This window comes from Procambarus clarkii, chromosome 53 (assembly GCF_040958095.1).
Source record: "Procambarus clarkii isolate CNS0578487 chromosome 53, FALCON_Pclarkii_2.0, whole genome shotgun sequence".
Taxonomy (NCBI): domain Eukaryota; kingdom Metazoa; phylum Arthropoda; class Malacostraca; order Decapoda; family Cambaridae; genus Procambarus; species Procambarus clarkii.
In genome coordinates, this window is record NC_091202.1 from 26,022,144 (window position 1) to 26,046,907 (window position 24,764).

The following is a 24,764-nucleotide window of genomic DNA, read 5'->3' on the forward strand; positions in this document are numbered from 1 at the left end:
AATGGGACATAAGATCCTACTTGTTAATGCTTACGGACGGCGGTGAAGTGGTGACGAGAGTAATTAGCGCCAAGGACCCATGTAAACCTTGCAGGGAAAGTGGAAGGGAAGGAACGCCAAGCTATTACGACTATGTAGCATTTGGATGGAATCACGATAAGGAATTGGGATGGGACGGGGGCCCCATCCCAGCGCAGAAGGAACATTAAAATGTAATCAGTGCGGGCAAGAAGTGAAGGAAGACTATACTGTATAAGGATTCAAATGTTCATATGACGGAACTCACAAAGTTTTGAAACCTGTGTACATTAAGGATTAAAAAGTGACTCCCAGGAGCTGAAGATCAACCTCATAACATAGAGAGCTGAGTACTGTGTACACAAGTGTGTGTGAGGCCATGCCTAGTGTACTCGCCTAGTTGTGCTTACGGGGGTTGAGCTCTGGCTCTTTGGTCCCGCCTCTCAACTGTCAATCAACTAATGTACAGGTTCCTGAGCCTATTGGGCTCTATCATATCTACACTTGAAACTGTGTATGGAGTCAGCCTCCACCACATCACTGCCTAATGCATTCCATTTATTAACTACTCTGACACTGAAAAAATTCTTTCTAACGTCTCTATAGCAGTGACAGATACCAGTGTACACAGGTATCTGAGTCACGTGGTACACCAGCCGTCGTCTGGCTGTCAAAGATGTTTGGCCAGGTGTCGAACCCTGAAGACATTGGGTCTATACTTGAGAGGTCCCCTGCGTCTCTCCAGTGATGAAGCCCAGAGGCCATGGCCCCGCCCTGGGACAAGCCGGGCCACGATGAGGAGACATGACCGTGTGTGAGGTCGAGGGTCCCGTGACTACTGTGCTCGAGCAGATTGATTGATTGATGATGATTAAGCCACCCAAGAGGTGGCACGGGCATGAATAGCCCGTAAGTGGTACACTAAGTGTCCAACTGTTGCATTAAGACGTTCACTAAGTGTCCAACTGTTGGATTAAGACGTACACTTAAGTGTCTGACCTTGAATGTAATGACTAAGAAGTGGGAGAAGGAAGGCAGGCATGGGTGGTAAAGTGTGCCAAAGACAGTGGCACTACAGGCAGCCAGAGGCGCCACCAGTGCCAAGTACAACAACACAACTGACCTTGAACTCCTAGAGGCACTGGTGCCACATAACTGGCACCGTCAGTGAGAGATCAGATGTTGGGTAACGTCCTGAGTGTTACACAACACTCAGACGTACAAGTGACGTAGCCACTCAGACGTACAAGTGACGTAGCCACTCAGACGTACAAGTAACGTAGCCACTCAGACGTACAAGTGACGTAGCCGTCCTGAGTGTTACACAACCCTCAGACGCACAAGTAACGTAGCCACTCAGACGTACAAGTAACGTACCAGCCGTCCTGAGTGTTACACAACACTCAGACGTACAAGTAACGTAGCCGTCCTGAGTGTTACTCAACACTCAGACGTACAAGTGACGTAGCCGTCCTGAGTGTTACACAACACTCAGACGTACAAGTAACGTAGTCGTACAGACGTACAAGTGTGACCTGTGACTCGTGTGTGGCTGAGAACTCTCTGGTCACAGAACTCGTCTTCGGCCTTAGGGTAGCAGTGTTCCCTGGAACACCACCAGCCAATCACTTTACAACCATGTCCCCAATTTTGTGTTACATAGTTACGAAGATATGAGCAGCACCGAGATACACGAGCAGCGGTAAATAGGGGTTATGTATATTTTTGTAACAGTTGTATAATACAAGTCATAGAGCCACGTCTCTCTCTTGTGGCGTAGAGTCTGAAAGTAGACTATTGGTTCACATACACTAACTTCGCTTCTCACTTGATGTGGTTCTCTTGAGGTTATCTTGATGATTTCAGGGCTTAGTGTCCCCGCGGCCCGGTCCTCGACCAGGCCTCCATCCCCCCAGTAAGCAGCCCGTAGCAGCTGTCTAACTCCCAGGTACCTATTTACTGCTAGGTAACAGGGGCATCAGGGGTTAAAAGAAACATTTTGCCCATTTGTCTCCGCCTCCACCGGGGATCGAACCCGTAACCTCAGGACTATGAATCCGAAGCGCTGTCCACTCAGCTATAAGGCACCAGACGTACAAGTACTCAGTCTTCAATTTTGTCTAACAACTTTAGACAAGACTGGACAGCAGTTTAAGATTATTAGTGATTACTCACTTAAGAGATCTGATCTGGGTTGTTGGTGTTCTAGATTTAGCTACTCGGAACGATGTGTCCATGTAGCACAGACTATGGCGAGCCCGTAAATCTGATCTGAGAGTTGTAGTGTTACACATCCCGAGGCATCTACAGGTGTGGCGCTGCGCTCCCTAAACACGCGTGGTTCCTAGCGGCTCTCACGCAATATTTGCTCTCACTACTCCAAGTATACTCCAAGTAGACTCCAGGTATACTCCAAGTAGACTCCAGGTATACTCCAAGTATACTCCAGATATGCTCTAAGTTTATAAATTATGAATTGTTTAAAACGTTTGGTTCCCAGAATGCGATCCACAACAGTCTCCTCACTCCAGGGTGCCTATTTACTGTTGGTTGAACCGAGTCATCAGGTGTAAAGACACGTGTCCAAACGTTTGGGTTCTGCCCGGGAATCGAACCCAGAGATAACTCTGGCACCTTAAATGTTTCTTATCTTAGCACAAGAACCACAAAACATTAACTTCATTTTGACTACATTTGTCGGACTTCAAAACATGTGTTATCTTGCGATATATTGTATTAAGAAACCAACCAACCTTAATTATGTGTTATTAATGCTTTGAAATGTTCTTTCTTCTTCAGGTATGTAGTTAAGGAAGTGACGTGAGATGGCGCTGTTTACCTGTCAGGGTGAGTGATCCTTGTGAGTAGTTGGGGCGTGTGTGAGGCGCCTGAGTAGTTCTTATATACACACTGCCTCTACTCATTATAAGGATCAGGGGCCAGATTCACGAAAGTACTTACGCAAGCACTTACGAACCAGTACACCTTTCCTCAATCTTTGACGGCTTTGGTTACATTTATTAAGCAGTTTACAAGCATGAAAACTTCCCATTCAGTTGTTATTATTATAAACAGCCTCCTTGTGCCTCGGAGCTCATTAACTGTTTAATAATTGTAAACAAAGCCGCCAAAGATTGAGAAAAGATGTACAGGTTCGTAAGTTCTTGCGTAAGTACTTTCGTGAAACTTGCCCTGGTCGGTACTTCACTTGGCGGCAGCCCAAGACTCAGAGGCCCGAATATGTATGGAAATTCCTGGGAGTGGGACGCCAGGGAGCAGCGCCCCCACGCCCTCTGCTGAGTAAACAATGGACCCCTGCTGGCCCCCCCTCGCTGACTCACCCCTACCCACAACTGTGGGATGGGGGGGGGGCTGAGGAAGGGTGGATGGTGGGCGGCTACAGTGGGTGGAGGCCTGGGTGTGATGGGCGGCTACAGTGGGTGGAGGCCTGGGTGTGATGGGTGGCTACAGTGGGTGGAGGCCTGGGTGTGATGGGTGGCCACAGTGGGTGGAGGCCTGGGTGTGATGGGTGGCTACAGTGGGTGGAGGCCTGGGTGTGATGGGTGGCTACAGTGGGTGGAGGCCTGGGTGTGATGGGTGGCTACAGTGGGTGGAGGCCTGGGTGTGATGGGTGGCCACAGTGGGTGGAGGCCTGGGTGTGATGGCAGGAGATCATAGTGAGGGGGGGGACTGAGGAGGGACGTCAGTGGAAGAGGAAGATCCGCAATTCAATCTTGAATTTCGGATCTCAATCCTCAATCGACTGATGTACAGGTTCCAGAGCTTGTTGGGTTGTCATATTTCCAGTTACGTGTCGAGTTTGCCTCCACCACTTTAATTGTTAACTACTCTGACACTGAAAGAATTATTTCTAAGCTGGCGATGAGTCACAATAACATGGTTGAAGAGTTGATACCCAACCCACAATTACTTATTTCAAATGTCTCTGAGGCTCATTTGCGTACTTAGGTTCTACCTGCGTAAGGTAATTCGTGAACTACCACTGCTAGATAGTCTATAAGTCTGTCTTGCCTATTCCATTCATCTACACAGTAAAATAACAAAATACTGGAGTGAACGATATGAAAGAAAATGCAGAATATAACCATTGAAGAGCAGAGGTGCCATAGGCACAATCAGAGAACACTGTATAAATATCAGAGGTCCACGGTTGTTCAACATCCTCCCAGCGAGCATAAGAAATATTGCCGGAACAACCGTGGACATTTTCAAGAGAAAACTTGATAGTTTTCTTCAAGAAGTGCCGGACCAACCGGGCTGTGGTGGGTATGTGGGACTGCGGGCCGCTCCAAGCAACAGCCTGGTGGACCAAACTCTCACAAGTCAAGCCTGGCCTCGGGCCGGGCTTGGGGAATAAAAGAACTCCCAGAACCCCATCAACCAGGTATACTGGAGGTATACTGGTGATGGTGCACCACTCGTCTCATTCTTTCACCAGAAAATTGTTCTGCATGGTTCCTTATTTGGTGCAGCGAGGAGGGCGTGACGGTGCTGTGTATGTGAGGCTGGCTGATTGGCTGGCTGGCTGGCTGGCTGGCTGGCTGGCTGGCTGGCTGGCTGGCTGGCTGCCTGGCTGGCTGCCTGCCTGGCTGCCTGGCTGGCTGGCTGGCTGGCTGGCATTTGGTTACTTTTATAGATTATTAGTTCAAATTGTTTGGAAGGTTCGACAAACTGAGGAGACGAGAAGGTCTCCCTAGACTCTCTTTACCAGGACGCGTCTCCCACAACACTCTGTATATCACGTGGAGCCGCACGTGAACGTTGTTTAGAGAACACAGAGTTGAGTTGGTGTGTTGCACACCCAGCTGTAAGCTTGGGGTTCGTACACCCAGCTGTAAGCTTGGGGTTCGTACACCCAGCTGTAAGCTTGGGGTTCGTGCAGCAACATTAGTACAATAGTGCCGTGGTCAGCCTCAGCTTGGGCGGGGTACGGAGTGTTTAAATGTTACGGTGATCCGACCAGATGGCTCAGTGATGTTCGGGGCCACGTCGAGGGCCATGTTGCCTGACCTCATATTTAGGTCATCACATAGTATTGTTAAGGGGACCTTGCTACCGTGCTTGCGTCGTGAGGTACCTCACCTCCTCCCCTCATATATGGTGGGTGGGTGAGGCTCACAGGTTGTGTGAGGCAGGTGTGTCACAGGAGGAGGGTGAGGCAGGTGTGTGGGTCATGGCCAGCCTCTCACAAGGGTCAGCAGAGGCTGGCCGGCCCCTGGCGAGTGACCGCTGGCCACTCTGGCCTCAGCGTCCCCAGCTCTCCTCTCTAAGTCTTCTCCCCTACTGGTACTTTACTTAGACATTGCCTCGGGTTAACATTCATGTTATTTGAAGTTCTCAGACAGTTTACCTTGAGTTTATCCGGGTCATTCGTGATTTACATAGTCAATATTCGCACTAACAGCAGGAATGGCTCTGGCCCTGAATGTAAACATGGCTCTCTCTCTCTTATTGAGATGGTACCACCCCTAATATTGTACGTGCGCGCGCGCGCGCGCACACACACACACACACACACACACACACACACACACACACACACACACACACACACACACACACACACACACACACACACAATACTAGAAGAGGAGGTAACCACTGACTATTAAATATTGAAGTTACAACAGCAAGGAACAACTAGGACCTCACTAGACCAAAATAAAGCTGTTAGGCCAGATAAAGTGTCCCCGTGGATATTGAGAGAAGCAGCCCGGGCCTTCAGCGTACCTCTTAACACTTACCTTTAGTAACTGTCACTTACACAGGGGGAATTGCTCAGCTGCTGGAAAAAGGTAAATGTATTCCCAATCTATGAGAAAGGAGATAGAGAAGAGACACACAGACCTGCCACTCGCAAGAATCTCTTCCCCCTATAATGAGTCATATATAAGTGCAGTTGTATGTTTGTGATAAGGGCTCCGAATGTCTTCGGGTTTCCTAAGGCTATTTTTGTGTTTTGTATTCTGTTCTTTAGGTGAATTGTTATATCTGTTCTGTTGATCCTGGGTGCCAGTGTTGTGCCTACGTGTCCATGTTGCATAGGCCGGGTGTCAAGGGTAATGGGGTCTGGGTGTCTTTTTTTTCCAATGTGTATTATCTTGAACTTTTTGTTTGTTTGGACTTATTTTCCATTGCTTTTCAAAGTCGTTTATGAGTTCAATTGCTGCCTTGATCTTGTGGGGCTAGTAGCGTGTCTGGTGGTCCAGGTCGGTGTGTTATGTGGGTGATATCGGGGGTGAGGGGGGGGGGGGAGGGGATGTCTTGGAAGGAATAGGGTGAAAGTCCCCTTCCTCAGCTCCTGTACATACCTCACCTTCCTCAGCTCCTGCACATACCTCACCTTCCTCAGCTCCTGCACATACCTCACCTTCCTCAGCTCCTGCTCGCAAGATCTTGGCAAATAATGTAACACAACAGTGAAACCAAACAATGACAAACATGGACATAGCAACAGTCACACAAACACAAACATCACGACCCCCACCAACAAGTAAAACAGAGACGACAACAACAACAAGGCACCAGCCACAGAGACGACAAGACACCAGCCACAGACAACAACAACAAGGCACCAGCCACAGACAACAACAACAAGGCACCAGCCACAGACAACAACAACAAGGCACCAGCCACAGACAACAACAACAAGGCACCAGCCACAGACAACAACAACAAGGCACCAGCCACAGACAACAACAACAAGGCACCAGCCACAGACAACAACAACAAGGCACCAGCCACAGACAACAACAACAAGGCACCAGCCACAGACAACAACAACAAGGCACCAGCCACAGACAACAACAACAAGGCACCAGCCACAGACAACAACAAGGCACCAGCCACAGACAACAACAAGGCACCAGCCACAGACAACAACAAGGCACCAGCCACAGAGACGACAAGACACCAGCCACAGAGACGACTGGTGCCACAACACTCACAGGAGATAGAGAGACCAGTCGTCCATCAGAGCCGTACAGTTGAGAGTAGCGAGGATGGAGGAGGTTCGCGCCAGCACGCGCCAGACACTGGTGCCGCCTCTCACGTGTGCAGACGCTGATGTAATGCTCACATTCTCCTTTATGAGTTGACAAGCCGAGGCTTGGTCGGTGAGGCAGCGTCCAGGCCCAGAGCTGCTCCCATAGTGGTCTGGGTGAAGCCTGCGCCACTCTTGACTGGAGGCAGTTACGCCAGAGTCCTCTAGCGTAAGAGGACACGCACGCAAGTGACGAGTGCACGCGCACACGCACGCACACATATTAGTGTCAACAGTCACACAGTATAGAGAGGGCTGGGCAGACTATTTTCCTATATTGGCAGAAACGTTTTGATACCGTTCCTCGCAAGCGACTCCTATGCAAACTAACACAAACCGGCTGGTGTACCAGGAAAAGTACTGATGTGGGTGGAGGAGTATCTCTCAGGAAGAAGGCAGTCATAGTTAGAGGAGACTTATCAGAATGGAGAGAGGTAACGAGTGGAGTACCTCAGGGTCGGTACTATGGGCCCTTCCTGTGTCTAATATATATAAACGATTTAACAGAGGACGTAGGCTCATTCTTATCCATGTTTGCTGACACGCGCACACACATTAATGTCAACAGTCACACACTATAGAGAGGGCTGGGCAGACTGAGTCGCTAATGAGGCGACTCAGAACTGAGGAGGACTGCAAACCATTACATGATGACCTAGAAAACCTCCAGAGATGGTCTGAGAAATGACTACTAGACTTTAACTCTGAGAATTGTAAGGTTATGAGGATAGGAGTTGGAGTAAGGAAACCCTATATACAGTACAGGATAAAGAGAAGTTTACTTCTAACGTCTGAAAAAGAGAGTTAGGAGCGGCCATAACTGGAGATCTAACACCAGATCTAACTTCTATGGAGACTATGGAGATCTAACTTCTGCTTATGTCAGCAGAAGAACGAAGGACACACACACATGCCAGACCCGACGGTTAAAAAGTCGGGGTCCAAGACCTAACACCTCCATCCTGCAGGGACAAATAGTAAATACACACTGGGGAGCTGAGGGAGGCAGACGGCCACAGCTCCTGCAAGTGAATAACGACTTCCTATTAATCATTCTGAAAATTAATTATGCAAACCAGTCATGGTGGATTATAACTTCTGGATGTTGCAAGATGCCCGTGCGCCACTATGTGTTGCAAACTGCGCGTTCACAACTATGTGTTGCAAGGTACCCGTGTGGCACTGTGTTGCAAACTGCGCGTTCACAATTATGTGTTGCAAGGTACCCGTGTGCCATTATGTGTTGCAAACTGCGCGTTCACAACTATGTGTTGCAAGGTGCCTGTACGCCACTATGTGATGCAAGGTACCCCATGCACCACTATATGTTGCAACGTGCCCGTGCGCGACATTGACGTGTAAAACGCATGTTCTGATGGGAAATTTACATTCTAGGGCCAACCCTACCTTAAACTGTGCAACCTTTTGGAGTCAACATGGGTTCCAGCGGGTATTTTCTATTTTGAGAGATATTTTGTGCATGTATCGTGTCACAGATCCTCCCGTGTTCAGACATAAGATTCCCGTGTTATATATTGCGTCAAGAGTAAGGAATCTCTCAAGACGGACATGATAAAGAAAGTAGCTCCGCTGTTACTGCAATACATGGACGTGTCGCACTGCCTTACATCACCACCCATACCTGCAGCTCTGACGGAGCGTCTTAATGCCGCCTTACATAATGGCTTGACAGGTCTGACAACTGGTTACTCGTCAGTCCTTCCTTGTGAGATATTTGACTCTGGCGGCGCCACCGAGACGTCCAGCACACTGTGTGTGATGTAAACAGTGCCGGGGGGGGGGGGGGCGCCACCATCCCCTGAGACGCGTACAGTGCCAAGGGAACCTAGATGTCACCTGGGGAGTTAGTGAGAGTTGTGCTATGGGAGTGATAGTGGCGCCTTGACCAATAATGTGGTCGCCCTGGGTGGTAGAGAGGCGTCAGGGTCGCCACCCACTATATGCTACCCCCCCACCTCACCCCTAGTGCCACCCACCCCTAGTGCCACCCACCCCTAGTGCCACCCACCCCTAGTGCCACCCACCCCTACTGCCACCCACCCCTACTGCCACCAACACCTTCCTAAAAGGACAGTACACGATAAAGGGACTCTACCTCCCTATAACAACTAGAGAAAAAGACCTGGGAGTGGACATAACAAACCTAACTCTGGAGGCTCATATAAACAGGATAACATCAGCAGTCTACACTAGCAAAAGTCAGAACGTCATTCAGAAACGTAAATAAGAAGGTATTTAGGTGGCTGTTTACCACCTACTTGAGACCAGTTTTAGAGTATTGTTGGGCGTGGCACCTTAGTAGTGTCGACTTAACTAAGTATACCAAGGCACCCAAACACTATATAAAATACTTAGAGGGACTGACAAGGTGGAAAGAGAGGAAATGATTACAATTACTAACAATGGAACAAGGGAGCAAGGATGGAAGCGTGAGACTCAGATGTGTCATAGAGAAGTTAGCAAGTTTACTTTTAGCGTGAGGGAAGTGAGTAAATGGAATGACCTAAAGGAGCAGGTTGTAAAGGCGAACTCCATCCATAACTGTAAAAGCAGGAATGACAGGGAAATAGGTTAGGAGTCATTGCTGTAAACATCCGATGCTCGAAAGGCGGGATTCAAGAGACAATGCTCGATCCTGCAGACACAAATAGGTGAGCATACACATACACACACACACACACACACACACACACACACACACACACACACACACACACACACACATAGGGGCCTGCTGGCTGAGTGGACAGCGCTTATGACTCATAATCCTATGGCCCGGGGATCGATCCCCGGCGATGGCGGAAACAAATAGGCAATTTCTCTCAGCCTAATGCCCCTGTTAGTTAGCAGCAAATAGGTACCTGGAAGTTAGACAGCTGTTACGAGCTGCTTCCTGTGTGTGTGTGTGTGTGTGTGTGTGTGTGTGTGTGTGTGTGTGTGTGTGTGTGTGTGTGTGTGTGTGTGTGTGTGTGTGTGTGTGTGTACTCGCCTAATTGTGCTTGCGGGGGTTGAGCTCTGGCTCTTTGGTCCCGCCTCTCAACCGTCAATCAACAGGTGTACAGGTTCCTGAGCCTATTGGGCTCTATCATATCTACACTTGAAACTGTGTATGGAGTCAGCCTCCACCACATTACTTCCTAATGCATTCCATTTGTCAACCACTCTGACACTCAAAAAGTTCTTTCTAATATCTCTGTGGCTCATTTAGGCACTCAGTTTTCCACCTGTGTCCCCTAGTGCGTGTGCCCCTTGTGTTAAATAGCCTGTCTTTATCTACCCTATCGATTCGGTTGTGTGTGTGAAAAAGGTTGATTGACAGTTGAGAGGCGGGCCGTAAGAGCCAGAGCTCAACCCCCGCGAGCACAACTACTTGAACACACACAACAATTCCTCCTCATCAGTGGACGTTAGACATGGCGGGTGAGACAATGATTCTCTCAAATGTCTTCATTCTCCACAGTGTTCTCACTTGATATTCTTCAGTTGCCTTTGATTTGCTTGTTCTCAAGAAGCTATCTTACTTTGATGGTCATATGTTCACCTGTTGAACTTTGTTCTTCACTGGCAGGGACACCCCTGTCCCTGCCAGTTACCTTATCTTAGTCCCCTTTCGTTGGTTCCGGGAATCAGCGTCCCTGCGGCCCGGTCTCTGACCCCTGGTTAGTAGTCTGCTCAACCTAGGCTGTTCGGCGCAGCTGCTCGACATACGGCAGCCTTAACACCAAACAATATTGTGAATCATTTCTCCAAGCGTAGGTAGGTGTTGACGCGAAGGGCCGCCTCTTTAACACCATCACGACGGCTCTCAGGCAGACACTCTGCCGCTGCCACAATACCGAGCAGCTTCTGGGAATATGTTGTGCAGTAATGTGTGCCTGGCAGTTTGAGCCCCGAGGTCTGGCTTACACAAGGCTCCTTAATGCTGCCATTGCTCAGTGACTGCATATTAATTAGTCTTTATTCTGAGAAGTTGATGTGACGAGATAACATAAGCATTTACCACCTGTACTTGGCCCTGCTTGGTGTAGTAAGCTAAGCTCGTAACCTGCAAGGGCCAGTCTGCTACGACCAGCCTGCAAGGACCAGTCTGCTACGACCAGCCTGCAAGGACCAGCCTGCAAGGACCAGCCTGCAAGGGCCAGCCTGCAAGGGCCAGCCTGCAAGGGCCAGCCTGCAAGGGCCAGCCTGCAAGGACCAGCCTGCAAGGACCAGCCTGCAAGGACCAGCCTGCAAGGACCAGCCTGCATCGACCAGCCTGCATCGACCAGTCTGCTAACAATGGAAGGACGGAAATAGGAATATTTATTTCTTCTTAAATGGCTTTGTTAGATCAGCTGATGAGTTTTGGTTACGAGGCGTGGCGGATATGGTTTATATGTGGCTCTGGTTCGCTCTCTCTCTCCCTCTCTTCCTCTCTCTCTCTCTCTTCCCCTCTTCCCCTCTCTCCCTCTTCCCTCTCTCTTCCCTCTCTCTTCCCTCTATCTTCCCTCTCCCCCCCTCTCCCCCTCTCCCCCTCTCTCTCCCTCTCCCCCTCTCTCTCCCTCTCCCCCTCTCTCTCCCTCTCCCCCCCTCTCTCCCTCTCCCCCTCTCTCTCCCCTCCCCCTCCCTCCCGGCCAGCAGGGCGGTGGAGAGCGTCCCCGCCAAGAGAGAGTGTGGACATGTGGCCGCATGCGGCCTCATGGTATAACCATCTGTTTAACACATGTTAACTCCTCATGTCATGACGGAAGGCAAGTAGCCACTGACGTCACAGCCACGTGTCACATACTCAGTTATGATTGGTTTTCAGATTTGTGGCGGTTCTTATTGGGTGTTGATTAGTGTGCAGGGAATTAATTAGCGATCTGGGGGCCAGATTCACGCAAGCACTTACGCAAGCACTTACGAACGTGTACGTCTTTCCTCAATCTTTAACGGCTTTGGTTACATTTATTAAACAGTTTACAAGCATGAAAACTTGCCAATCAACTGTTGTTATTGTTATAAACAGCCTCCTGGTGCTTCGGAGCTCATTAACTGTTTAATAATTGTAAACAAAACCGCCAAAGATCGAGGAAAGATGTATAGGTTCGTAAGTGCTTGCGTAAGTGCTTTCGTGAATCTGGCTCCTGGTTGTAGCAATTTGTAGACAGAAAGTTTTTTCCTTCAATTAACGGAAAAGAAATTCCGGGAAGTTTATACCTTAATAAGTCCTAATTAATTTATTCCCAGTTTACTTTCGCCTATATAGGAGCTGCGGGGGGGGGGGGGGGGAGCATGTATGTCGGTGTATATTTGTATGTATGTGTAGGCCTGTGTGCGTGTTTTTGTACTCACCTAGTTGTGCTTGCGAGGGTTGAGCTTTGGCTCTTTGGTCCCGCCTCTCAGTAAAGTTCCTCTTAGAGTGTTTGTCTGTGTGTGTTTGTGCGTTTTTCTGTGTTTTGCTTGGTCCTAAAGCACAAATGCTGCCACACGCTGGGACCACACTGGGACCACACGCTGGGAACACACACTGGGACCACAGTACACAAGTCTGAAACAAAGCTTGAGTGGTCCCAAGCCGTCAGTCATACGGCTGGCAGCGTATGAGCTCCGGGAGCGACCAACCCACACAGGTACTCGGTGGTGCAGTGGTATCGGTACTGTGTTAGCCAGTGGAGTAATCTCTAGCCTCGCAGGTTCGAATCCTTCCGGGATCATAATTTAAAAATGATTTACAGCTTGGGGCACCATTCAAGTCGTGATTCATATTGAGCATTATATTCATTATATATTATATTCATACTAGGAATGGTAATGTGCTGATGATTCTAGATTAAGGCACTTAATTTAGATCACCGAGATGAATCAGTTAATGTTGGTTTGTTGACGGTCAGGCTGGAGGTGTAGCGAGGTGTAGATTGTGCAGTAGTGGTGTAGATATACAGGTGTGTGTGGGGGTGTGTGTAGAGAGGGGCGGTGTGTGTGTGTGTGTGTGTGTGTGTGTGTGTGTTGCGCCAAGACAGACACAGGCTACGGACATAAACTGTTTATTAACCTTATACCATAACCAGGAACCACCAGGCAGCAAGGATCAGGTTTGGTAAAGACCGTTGGTGGGTGCTTGTCAGGTTTCTGGAAGACATTCTGAAGGTCATGGTAGATAATGAATGATATTCATGTTGCTGTCTTGTTGAGCGATGATGGTCAGAGTCGCCCAGCATGTCTGTCTGTCACCGGAAGTGATTAGATCGTTACCCGGAAGAATTAGGTGGAGGAGCGCCAAGTGACGAGGCTAGTTATTCTTAAGAGCAGGTGACAGTGTCGAGGCTGGCACTCCCACACCTGGTGCCTTGCCAGCACATCCACGCCCACACCTGCTGCCTTGCCAGCACATCCACGCCCACACCTGCTGCCTTGCCAGCACATCCACGCCCACACCTGCTGCCTTGCCAGCACATCCACGCCCACACCTGCTGCCTTGCCAGCACATCCACGCCCACACCTGCTGCCTTGCCAGCACATCCACGCCCACACCTGCTGCCTTGCCAGCACATCCACGCCCACACCTGCTGCCTTGCCAGCACATCCACACCTGCTGCCTTGCCAGCACATCCACGCCCACACCTGGTGCCTTGCCAGCACATCCACGCCCACGCAAAGATAAATGCTCACTCATGAAAACATGCACACACAACAAGGACATGACGCGCACACGTACGCGCACGCACGCACGCACGCACACACACACACACACACACACACACACACACACACACACACACACACACACACACACACACACACACACAGAATTTTTTCAGTGTCAGAGTAGTTAATAAATGGAATGCACTAGGAAGTGATGTGGTGGAGGCTGACTCCATACACAGTTTCAAATGTGGATATGATAGAGCCCAGTAGGCTCAGGAATCTGTACACCAGTTGATTGACAGTTGAGAGGCGGGACCAAAGAGCCAAAGCTCAACCCCCGCAAGCACAATTAGGTGAGTACACACACACACACACACACACACACACACACACACACACACACACACACACACACACACACACACACACACACACACACACACACACACACACACAGAAACCTAAGTAAGGAGGCATTTAGGGCGCTTTACACTGCCTACGTAAGGCCAGTCTTAGAGTATGCCGCCTCATCATGGAGTCCCCATCTGAAGAAGCATATAATGAAACTGGAAAAGGTTCAGAGGTTTGCAACGAGACTCGTCCCAGAGCTACGAGGGATGGGGTATGAAGAGCGCCTGAGGGAACTGTGCCTTACGACACTAGAAAGAAGAAGGGAGAGGGGGGACATGATAGGAACGTATAAGATACTCAGAGGAATTGACAGAGTGGACATAGACGAAATGTTCACACGGAATAGTAACAGAACGAGAGGACATGGATGGAAGCTTGAAACTCAGATGAGTCACAGAGATGTAAGGAAGTTTTCTTTTAGCGTGAGAGTAGTGGGGAAATGGAATGCACTTCAGGAACAGGTTGTGGAAGCAAATACTATTCATAATTTTAAAACCAGGTATGATAGGGAAATGGGACAGGAGTCATTGCTGTAAACAACCGATGCTCGAAAGGCGGGATCCAAGAGTCAATGCTCGATCCTGCAAGCACATATAGGTGAGTACATATAGGTGAGTACACACACACGCGCGCGCGCGCGCGTACGTCAGTATACTGGAGAGGGTGAGTACACTGCCACAGGTGAGTGACTACACAGGTGCATAGTTTGCAACTTTTGAATACCAACATTATCCTCACTTTAATAAGACTTAATCGAAATCCTCAGATTAGGCAAAATTGTAATTAATTTTGACAATAAAGATGTTAATAATAATAATTTTTCTTTCCTCCACCACTCACAACGTGAACCAGAATAGTTTGGGCTCACAGGACTTAGGCCCTTCCCTTCCCTTCCCCCCCTTCCCTTCCCCCTTCCCTTCCTCTCTTCCTTCAGCGTTCCTCGCCACTTTCCGTCCACAGTTACTCTTCCCTTCCCTCTGTCCACTGTCCTTTCTCAAGGGCAGACAGCACGTGTGAGGAATACTTTAGGTGTTTAAGACCTAACCCCCAACCTGTCTGCCAAAACCTTCTGTGCTCCTCCCCGTCACCGCCCCTTCCCTTCCTCCCCTTCCCTCCCCTTCCCTTCCTCCCCGTCACCGCCCTTTCCCTCTCTTTTCCACCCTCCCCCGTCATCGTCCCTTCCTTCCCCTTCCCACCTACTCTCCCCCTTCCCTACACGGGCCCCGGTGCTCGGCCTCTCACCTGCTTGCCAAAACCTTCCACTCCTCCCTACCTTAACCTCTCATCTCCCTCCCTCCCTCCCTCTCCCTTACCTATAACTCTCCCCCTCCCCCTTAGCTCCACCCACCTACCCACTCATCGCGTTGGTACGGATTCCTGGCCCCTTGAGGCGAGTCTCAGGGTCCTCGGCAGCTGACATTATTAGGCTTTAATAAAAGTAATTTTCATTAAATTAATAACGATATAAATAATAACGAATATCAGTGAAAAACAAACTTTATTGGTGTGGGGAACATTGGGACCGCTGGTGATGTGTGGCGGATGGTTACCTTACCTTGAGGTGCTTCCGGGGCTTAGCGTCCCCGCGGCCCGGTCGTCGACCAGGCCTCCTAATGGTGACACTTAACATGGCCAGCTGCTCCCTCTGTGACTGCCTCAGCCGTCCAGGTCACCATTAACACATAGAGACTCTAGTCACAACTTCGTGTCATCCTTGGCACCTCATACAAAAATCAGCATGAAAATTACTTCTGTACAAGACACTAAAAAAGCTTGTCGATATTAGTAAAGTCTTCGACTGGGCAGCGGGAAATAACGTTGTTTAACAGTGATAAGTTTAACAGTGATAAGTTTAACAGTGTTTAACAGTGGCTAAGCTAAAGATAGTGTTTGTGTGACCGGTTAAGTGAAGTAGAGTCACGTCTTCGTGGGAATCTTGCTATATAGTCTACCCCGGCTTGGTGTCTTCTTTTGATAATTACTCGTGTCCAAGCAATTCCTCCACGCTATACTGAGTGCCTGTGCTACTGGCACTCAGTATAGTGTGGAGGAAGAAGAGCTTGGACACGGGGGAGATACCAGATGCGCTTAAATCAGCAGACATAGCCCCTCTACACAAGGGAGGGAGCAAAGCATTGGCAAAGAATTATAGACCAGTTGCACTAACGTCCCACATAATAAAAGTATTTGAGAGAGTGATCAGGAGTCAGGTCACCAGTTTCATAGAGACCAATGACCTCCACAACTCAGGCCAACGTGGATTTAGAGCGGGAAGATCATCCCTCTCACAGCTACTTGACCATTACGACAAAATCAGAGGCATTATAAGGAAAATAAAATGCAGATGTGGTATACACGGACTTTGCAAAGGCATTCGATAAACGTGACCATGGAGTGATAGCACATAAAATGAGGTCAATGGGAATAACTGGTAAAGTAGGACGGTGGATACTCAATTTCCTGTCGAACAGAACACAGAGTAACAGTCCTGGAGGGCCAGATCTCAAATCTACACAGTAAAATAACAACATACTGGAGTGAACGATATGGAAGAAAATGCAGAATAGAACCAGTGAAGAGCAGAGGTGCCATAGGCACAATCAGAGAACACTGTATGAACATCAGAGGTCCGCGGCTGTTCAACGTCCTCCCAACGAATATAAGACATTCGACTTGAGAATGGTCCAGGACGGATCGAAACGTCGTCGTCCCTTCACCTTCTAGTGTGTGGTCTGGTCAACATACTTCAGCCACGTTATTGTGACTCATCGCCTGAATATAAGAAATATTTCCGGAACAACCGTGGACATTTTCAATTGAAAACTAGATTGTTTTCTAAAAAAAAAAAAGTGCCGGCCCAACCGGGCTGTGTTGGGTATGTGGGCCTGCGGGCCGCTCCAAGCAACAGCCTGGTGGACCAAGTGCTCATAAATCAAGCCTGGCCTCGGGCCGGACTTGGGGAGTAGAAGAACTCCCAGAACCCCATCAACCAGGTAAATCATATAAAATAGTCAGAGCGCAGATAAAAGCTCTGTGCCTCAGAGTACAGTCCTTGCAACACTGCTTTTCCTTATTCTCATATTAGATAATTACATTTTAATCCACTACGGGCTTACCATAGCCCGTGCTACTTGGAACATTTTGTTCCAAGTAACTGAATCTAAAACAACAACAACAGCGATAAAATTGATAAGGAAGAATTCCTGAGACCTGGAACGTCAAGAACAAGAGGTCATAGATTTAAACTAACTAAACAAAACTGCCGAAGAAATATAAGAAAATTGACTTTCACAAACAATGGTAGCGGTTGGAACAAGCCAAGTGAGAAGGTGGTGGTCAAAACCGTCAGTAGTTTCATAGTGTTATATGACAAAGAGTACAGGGAAGACGGGACACCACGAGCGTAGCTCTCATCCTGTAACTACACTTGGGTAATTACACACGAGTAAACATGTACGACTAGAGTACTCACTTTGGGTTCTGTCAAATCAACATCTGAATCTATGTTTGAGTCTACCTCCATGTCACGCCATAGTTCATTCAACTTCTCTATGGCTGTGTCCGGATATGTGTTACACGTGTGTGGGTGTCCATTTATATGTGCGTGTATGTGTGTATGAGGGAGACGGAGGTATGTAGCCTGGTGGCCACAGGTGCTGGTGGGTATGGCTTGGGATATCCTCGAGCGATCTGCCAAAAGTTTTGCCATTTTCTGTTCTCGGCAGCATATACTTCCGTGTGATAATTATGGGATTACTGTACCTGTGCTAGTTGACTCATCACCAGGGTGTGTGCGAGTAGAGAATTAGGAGGAATAGAGAGAAGAGAGAGAAGTGGGGCAGCATGAAGTAGTGAGCAGCAGCAACAGGCTAGTGTGGGTGCCTGTAGTGGCTAGCTGCCTCGTGGCGTCCATGAGTCAGTAGTGGTGTAACCTTCGCCTCGACAACACCTCCTCCCGTGGCACTCCGCGCCACCTGCTGGTGTGTGTGTGTGTGTGTGTTATGGCTGTCTGTATGTCTAATATGGCTGGGAACTCTGAGAAACACACTTAAAGCAGTGTTTTCTGTAACACACGAGGCCTTTTGAAGTTGCTGTGTACCTTGAAAATACCATTAATCTGCTGGCAGTAAGTTTAATTTGTGGGACAAAGCTGAAATTTCTCAGGTGGACATGTAATCCCAAGGGAAGAAGAAGTAATGGTGTTGTAAGAGAAATTTAGTGTGCGTTTTGTAACAAGTGCAACAGAAGAGTTGGCTAACCAGAAGTAAGATAATTCTGGAGACTTAAGTTGTGTGTGTGAAGGCGATGCGGTGGCCTACTCGCAAGAGATTTTCCTGTCACTTGTGTCCAGGTAGTGAGACAATGCTCGCCTGCTCATCTCGTGCTTATTCTAGTGATAATATTTATGCTTACCCTTGTCCTGTCATCGTTTGGAGGATGTTAGACAGCAGCAAGGTATCCCACACCTCAAGGTTATGGTGAGTTGCTTCTCTAGAACCCAAACTGCGACAGACTGCGTCTCTTGGCTGTACTCAAGTACGTGTTCTAAGACTGTTGGTGTAAGTGGGTTACATTGTCTCTCGTGCGCCTGGTGCTCAGGGCGGCACGGTCACGTTGACACGCGCACGGCTCTCTTGATAGTAGTTTTATCTGAACGTACCCCGCTGTTATGTATCCTCATATCATCCCTGTAATCTTTGTTGAAACTGAGAGATAAGTTGGAGATTATAAAACCAGGCTAAGCAATAGTGGCGGCTGTGATTAGTGATGTGGCATCCAGTTACAGAGCTGGGGTGTGTGTGTGTGTGTGGAGGAGAGAGAGAGAGGCCACCAGAGCTTGTTTTCACGGTGATCTCCACCAATAGTCTTCAACACCCGCCCACTCTTATAACAATATTATTTCAAACGGAGGCAACGTTTTGGCTACACGAGATAAGGAACAAAATTGAGATAATACTGTTGATAATTTTAGGGTGGGCCCATAGTGGGTGAAGCAGTAGGTCTATAGTGGCTATAGTAGCAGGCTTACATGTGTAGCAGTTGGCCTGTAGTGACTGTAGCAGTACTGTACCAATAGTATGACATTAATTTACTATGTTCCACACTACTAGAATTAATATACATATACACACGCTAAAAACGATGTCATTAAATACATAATTAAATTTCCCCGATATATGTCGTTTGCTGACAAAGTATGAAATTTATGTGTATATTTACACAGTAGTTAGGCGATAATTAAGACTCCAGAACCGACAGTAACTGTGCGTGTTATAAATGTGACTCCTAACAATTCTGACTATAGTCAAAAAGTACCCTTTTTTGTTCAGCTTTGTGTATGTCACTTGGATATATGACATAAGCTTAACATGACCGCGGGCCGGACCTTTAGCAAAGCAAAATTTTTTTTATTAACAAATCCTAATAAATTGGTGGAGGTTACTACATAGAGGAGAGGTGGGCATGCGGACGCTTAACCCTACTCATCGCCCACACTGTGATGTAAATCATTTTATATAACGTAGGTGTAGAGAACAGTCGTCAAGTACGAAATATTGACCAGACCACACACTAGAAGGTGAAGGGACGACGACGTTTCGGTCCGTCCTGGACCATTCTCAAGTCGATTGGGATGAGGAAGTAGATGCAGACAATAAACTCGTCGCCTACGAAATAAATACATTGGTCATTTTTGTCCATAAATTACAGTGTAGCAACGTTTGTGCACGATGTGTCTACGGTTACTACTAACAATTCGGGACTAATGTTTTCTCGAAATTCCAGTAGATTCTGGTGTGGGTGGTAGCGTATTCTCGTGTGATAAAATCTATGGGAAAAACTAAAATGAAGTATAACAACTTTTTTTATACTTGCCAAGTTCCTGATTCGGTAATGACAAAGCTATATACATTAATGTGTACTACTGGTGCCATGTAACTCCCCCCCCTCCTTCCCCCCTAGTGATGGGTGATGGGTAGTGAGGGATGTGCAGCAGCACATCTGACACCATCACCATAGTGTGCCAACACCCACACATGGTGTCAGCAAGGCGGACAGCCCGCCTGCTTTCATACCTCTCACTGTATTTCCCACTTCTATACTTCCCTTCACCTATGCCTCTCCTTCCTCTTTACTTCCCCCCCCCCCCGAAAAAAAAACATAGTCAAGGTTCTCTTAACAAGGTATAGTCAGAACGTTTTCTTCATTGCTGAGCATATATGAAAGTGGCCGATATTAATTTAATGAACGATAAGTTGTGTCGCTTCTTCGGTTGTATCAAATAAGAGTATAATTTATTGCCAGATTAATCTAACATCAACTAGACCGTGTTAAATACTTTAACTTGCGGTGTTTGCCTTCATTAATGTTTATCGTAACATTTTTAGCAATTACACTAATTATTAGCCCATCCAAGTGACCTTGAAACTCAAGCTTAAGGGTATTAGAATAATTGATATTCATAACGTTCCGAGCTATATTACGGTGTAAAATATTACTGACTTGTCCCCACTTGGCTTGCTGGAGCCGTTTGGGCAGCAACTGGCCTTCAGGCTGTTGCCTCCCTAGCAGCAGTACTTCAATGACTGGGCGTGGTCTGCTGGTCTGGTGACAGCTGACTCCAGCGTCTTCTCCCTTCTCCTTGTCCAACCACTTGGGCAGGACGGTACAGCGACGGTCTCGCTTCTTGCAGGTCGGCGTTCAATCCCCGACCGTCCACAAGTGGTTGGGGGCACCATTCCTTACCCTCCGTCTCATCCCAAATCCGTATCCTAACCCTCTTCCCAGTGCTAGATAGTCGTAATGGCTTGGCGCTTTCCCCTCTGATAGTTCCCTTCCCTTCCCTTTTCCTCGATTGTAACATTATATAATCTCTACTGACCCGAGGGAAGGTCAGGTGATGGGTGGGGGGGGGGCTGGACAAGTGATGGGTGGGGGGGGGCTGGACAAGTGATGGGTGGGGGGGGCTGGACAAGTGATGGGTGGGGGGGGCTGGACAAGTGATGGGTGGGGGGGGGCTGAGGCTGGTCAAGTGATGGGTGGGGGGGCTGAGGCTGGTCAAGTGATGGGTGGGGGGGGGGCTGAGGCTGGTAAAGTGATGGGTGGGGGGGGGGCTGAGGCTGGTAAAGTGATAGGTGGGGGGGGCTGAGGCTGGTCAAGTGATGGGTGGGGGGGGGGGACTGAGGCTGGTCAAGTGATGGGTGGGGGGGGCTGAGGCTGGTCAAGTGATGGGTGGGGGGGGGCTGAGGCTGGTAAAGTGATGGGTGGGGGGGGGCTGAGGCTGGTCAAGTGATGGGTGGGGGGGGGCTGAGGCTGGTCAAGTGATGGGTGGGGGGGGGCTGAGGCTGGTCAAGTGATGGGTGGGGGGGGCTGAGGCTGGTCAAGTGATGGGTGGGGGGGGCTGAGGCTGGTCAAGTGATGGGTGGGGGGGGGGCTGAGGCTGGTCAAGTGATGGGTGGGGGGGGGGCTGAGGCTGGTCAAGTGATGGGTGGGGGGGGGCTGAGGCTGGTCAAGTGATGGGTGGGGGGGGGGGGCTGAGGCTGGTAAAGTGATGGGTGGGGGGGGCTGAGGCTGGTCAAGTGATGGGTGGGGGGGGCTGAGGCTGGTCAAGTGATGGGTGGGGGGGGGCTGAGGCTGGTCAAGTGATGGGTGGGGGGGGGCTGAGGCTGGTCAAGTGATGGGTGGGGGGGGGCTGAGGCTGGTAAAGTGATGGGTGGGGGGGGCTGAGGCTGGTCAAGTGATGGGTGGGGGGGGGCTGAGGCTGGTCAAGTGATGGGTGGGGGGGGCTGAGGCTGGTCAAGTGATGGGTGGGGGGGGGGGCTGAGGCTGGTAAAGTGATGGGTGGGGGGGGGGCTGAGGTTGGTCAAGTGATGGGTGGTGGGGGGGGGGGGGCTGAGGTCAGCCAGGTTGAAGTTGGTCAGTATGGTTAGGCCTACTGCAACATCTTACTACGTGGGTCAGTAGGCCTACTGTAGCCTCTTGTTCTTATTTTTTTTTTAATTTGGAGCTGAAGCGTATGGTAAAGCATAAGAGTATTAACGTTTTGTTTTATTTTAATTAAACAATATTTAAAATCCTTTAAAGTTGATGACTGTGAACAGTAAGAGATAATGACTCACAAAGGTCAAGTTGGCACTCCCAAGATGACCTCGCCAACCACTCACGCACGTTAATGACACTATGTAAAAGATACCTTGAACTGTTTATGTAGGACAGACGTTAAAACGTGTATTTGTATGTGTAGGCTAGATTAACATTTTAAAAAGCACTCTAAACACCTTCTGTGGTTGATTGGTCAATCAACTATATGTTTATCAAATCTTTAACCCTGTCCATGGAGGACAGAATATGTATATACGCTGCATACCATTGTAGATGTGTGGCCTGGAGGACAGAATATGTATATATGCTGATTACCATTGTAAATGTGTGGCGACGTCTGTGGTAGAAAACAAAAACAAATAGCTTTATCCTGAAAAGCCGCGTGACACCCATAAACCTAAACTAGGCTGTTTTAGCCTAGGCACCCAAACTTTCGATTGGACAGGCATAGATATTTTCAGCTGATGTAATTGAAAATTGATATATTAGTGCAAATATTTTCATAGGTGTAGCAGTGAAACAGTTCTTATGTTCAAAGGAAACAGAGAGTTAGTATAAATGGAGTCAAGTCAGAGTGGGAAAATGTTGTAAGTGGGGTGCCTCAGGGCTCTGTCCTGGGACCTATGTTGTTTATAATATATATAAATCATTTAGATTCAGGTTTGAGTAGCAACATTTGCAAATTTGCCGATGATACGAAAATCGGTAAGGAAATTAATTCGGAGGAGGACTCACTATCACTTCAAGTTGATCTAGATAGGGTTTTTAAATGGTCGAAGGATTGGCAGATGCAGTTTAATGCTGATAAATGTAAAGTTCTGAGGTTAGGTAATGATGATAGGGTTACAAGATACGAGCTAGATGGTGTTGAGATTGCGAAGTCGAATTGCGAAAGGGATCTGGGAGTTATGATTAGTAAGAATTTAAAACAAAGGATCAATGCATGAATGTTCGTAATAAGGCGAATAGGACACTGGGATTTATTAATCGAAGCGTTAGACACCTGGTGTGGTTCTCAAGCTATATCTTGCTCTAGTTAGGCCCCATTTAGATTATGCAGTTCAGTTTTGGTCGCCATATTATAGAATGGATATAAATTCACTTGAACGTGTTCAGCGTAGGATGACTAAGTTAATTCCCCAAATTAGAAATCTTTCATATGAAGAAAGATTAACAAAGCTTAAGTTGCATTCACTGGAAAGGCGAAGAGTTAGGGGTGACATGATAGAGGTTTACAAGTGGGTGAATGGACATAACAAAGGGGATATTAATAGGGTATTAAAAGTATCAACACAAAACAGAACACGAAACAATGGGTATAAATTGGATAAGTTTAGATTTAGGAAAGACTTGGGTAAATACTGGTTCAGTAACAGGGTTGTTGATTTGTGGAACCAATTGCCGCTGAACATTGTGGAGGTGGGGTCCCTCGATTGTTTCAAGCTTGGGTTGGACATGTATATGAGTGGGATTGGTTGGTTATAAATAGGAGCTGCCTCGTATGGGCCAATAGGCCTTCTGCAGTTGCCTTTGTTCTTATGTTCTTATGTTCTTAGTGCCGGGCAGCTAGACAGGCTAACTAGGCTAGGCCAGATCTGAGGTTTACATGTCACTAGAGGATTGTGTTTGGAAGGAAAGCTCCAATATATTGGGTCTTTCCTTCACCTTCCTTCAAGTACTACAACATTGTAGCAAGTTTCTCGGTAGTATTTATCCTAATAGTAACGGCAGCTTAATTAATTTGATAATATTTGTTCAGCCTTGTTAAACCAGTTCTGAAAAATAGATCCACACTGGCTGGTCTGAGAGACAGGGCGCTGATCAACTGAAATGTCCGCTAGTGAGAGACTATCTATGGCCACAAATTACTCATGACTATTGACTAAATGCTCGTTAATCAAAGCCCCCCTTCCCCAGTTTCCTCCCGTTTATGAATGATAAAATGTTACACGTAACGCAGTTACGTTTGAACTATTTTGGAACAGTTTTTCGATCTCGTCTCGTGTTCGCATCCCACCATATTAACTATGTCAGTCCGGCCTTGTACCTACGCTATATTCCCTCAATCACATCTGCGTGATGCAACTGAACTTAACCTGTAAGAACAAGCAACGCGCGCATCATTCCCCGCGTCCATGGCAATTTAAAATGTCTCAAAAGCTTCAATTGATTGAATCCATTCACGTATACATCATTGGACATAATTATATCTATCTCTCTTAAAAGTTAATGACTGCTGGCCCTATGGGAGAGTATGAAACTTGTAGTATCACATGGAGGCTGGTCACAAGACACCAATGCCTCGTAACGAGGTATTGTTTAATACACTTAGCCTAGTCTCCCGAGTATTCTGGATAAAAATATTTGTCGGTATGTGATACTAGTTGAATGTGATTTAGTCGATACTCTTGGCTACAATAAGGTCAGTTGACAGGTGTTTAGGCTCGTTTTGTTGAAACTACCTCGTGTGGTCAAGCGTGGAGGATTCCTATGAACGATACCCAGATGTGTTAACAAGTGTTTAGTGAGACTTGAGGCACAT

General features: G+C 47.9%; 1 protein-coding gene across 6 annotated transcripts in view; it reads left to right on the top strand.

Annotated features, from left to right (window-relative positions):
- Pde11 (Phosphodiesterase 11) overlaps positions 1 to 24,764 on the top strand; it is a 238,428-nt gene that overhangs the window by 90,096 nt on the left and 123,568 nt on the right. For 3 of the 6 annotated variants that reach the window (XM_069304824.1, XM_045756730.2, XM_045756732.2), the window contains exon 1: positions 17,972 to 18,102. The exons of 1 other annotated variant lie outside the window; for it this stretch is intronic. Coding sequence is in view for 1 of the 5 variants with exons in the window: in XM_069304823.1 (XP_069160924.1) it covers positions 18,428 to 18,473 (46 nt within the window). In the remaining 4 variants the exon portion in view is untranslated. Of the gene's footprint in view, positions 1 to 17,893; positions 18,601 to 24,764 lie in introns of those variants that run through there. 2 more of the 6 variants (XM_069304823.1, XM_045756734.2) reach the window with 2 other exon arrangements.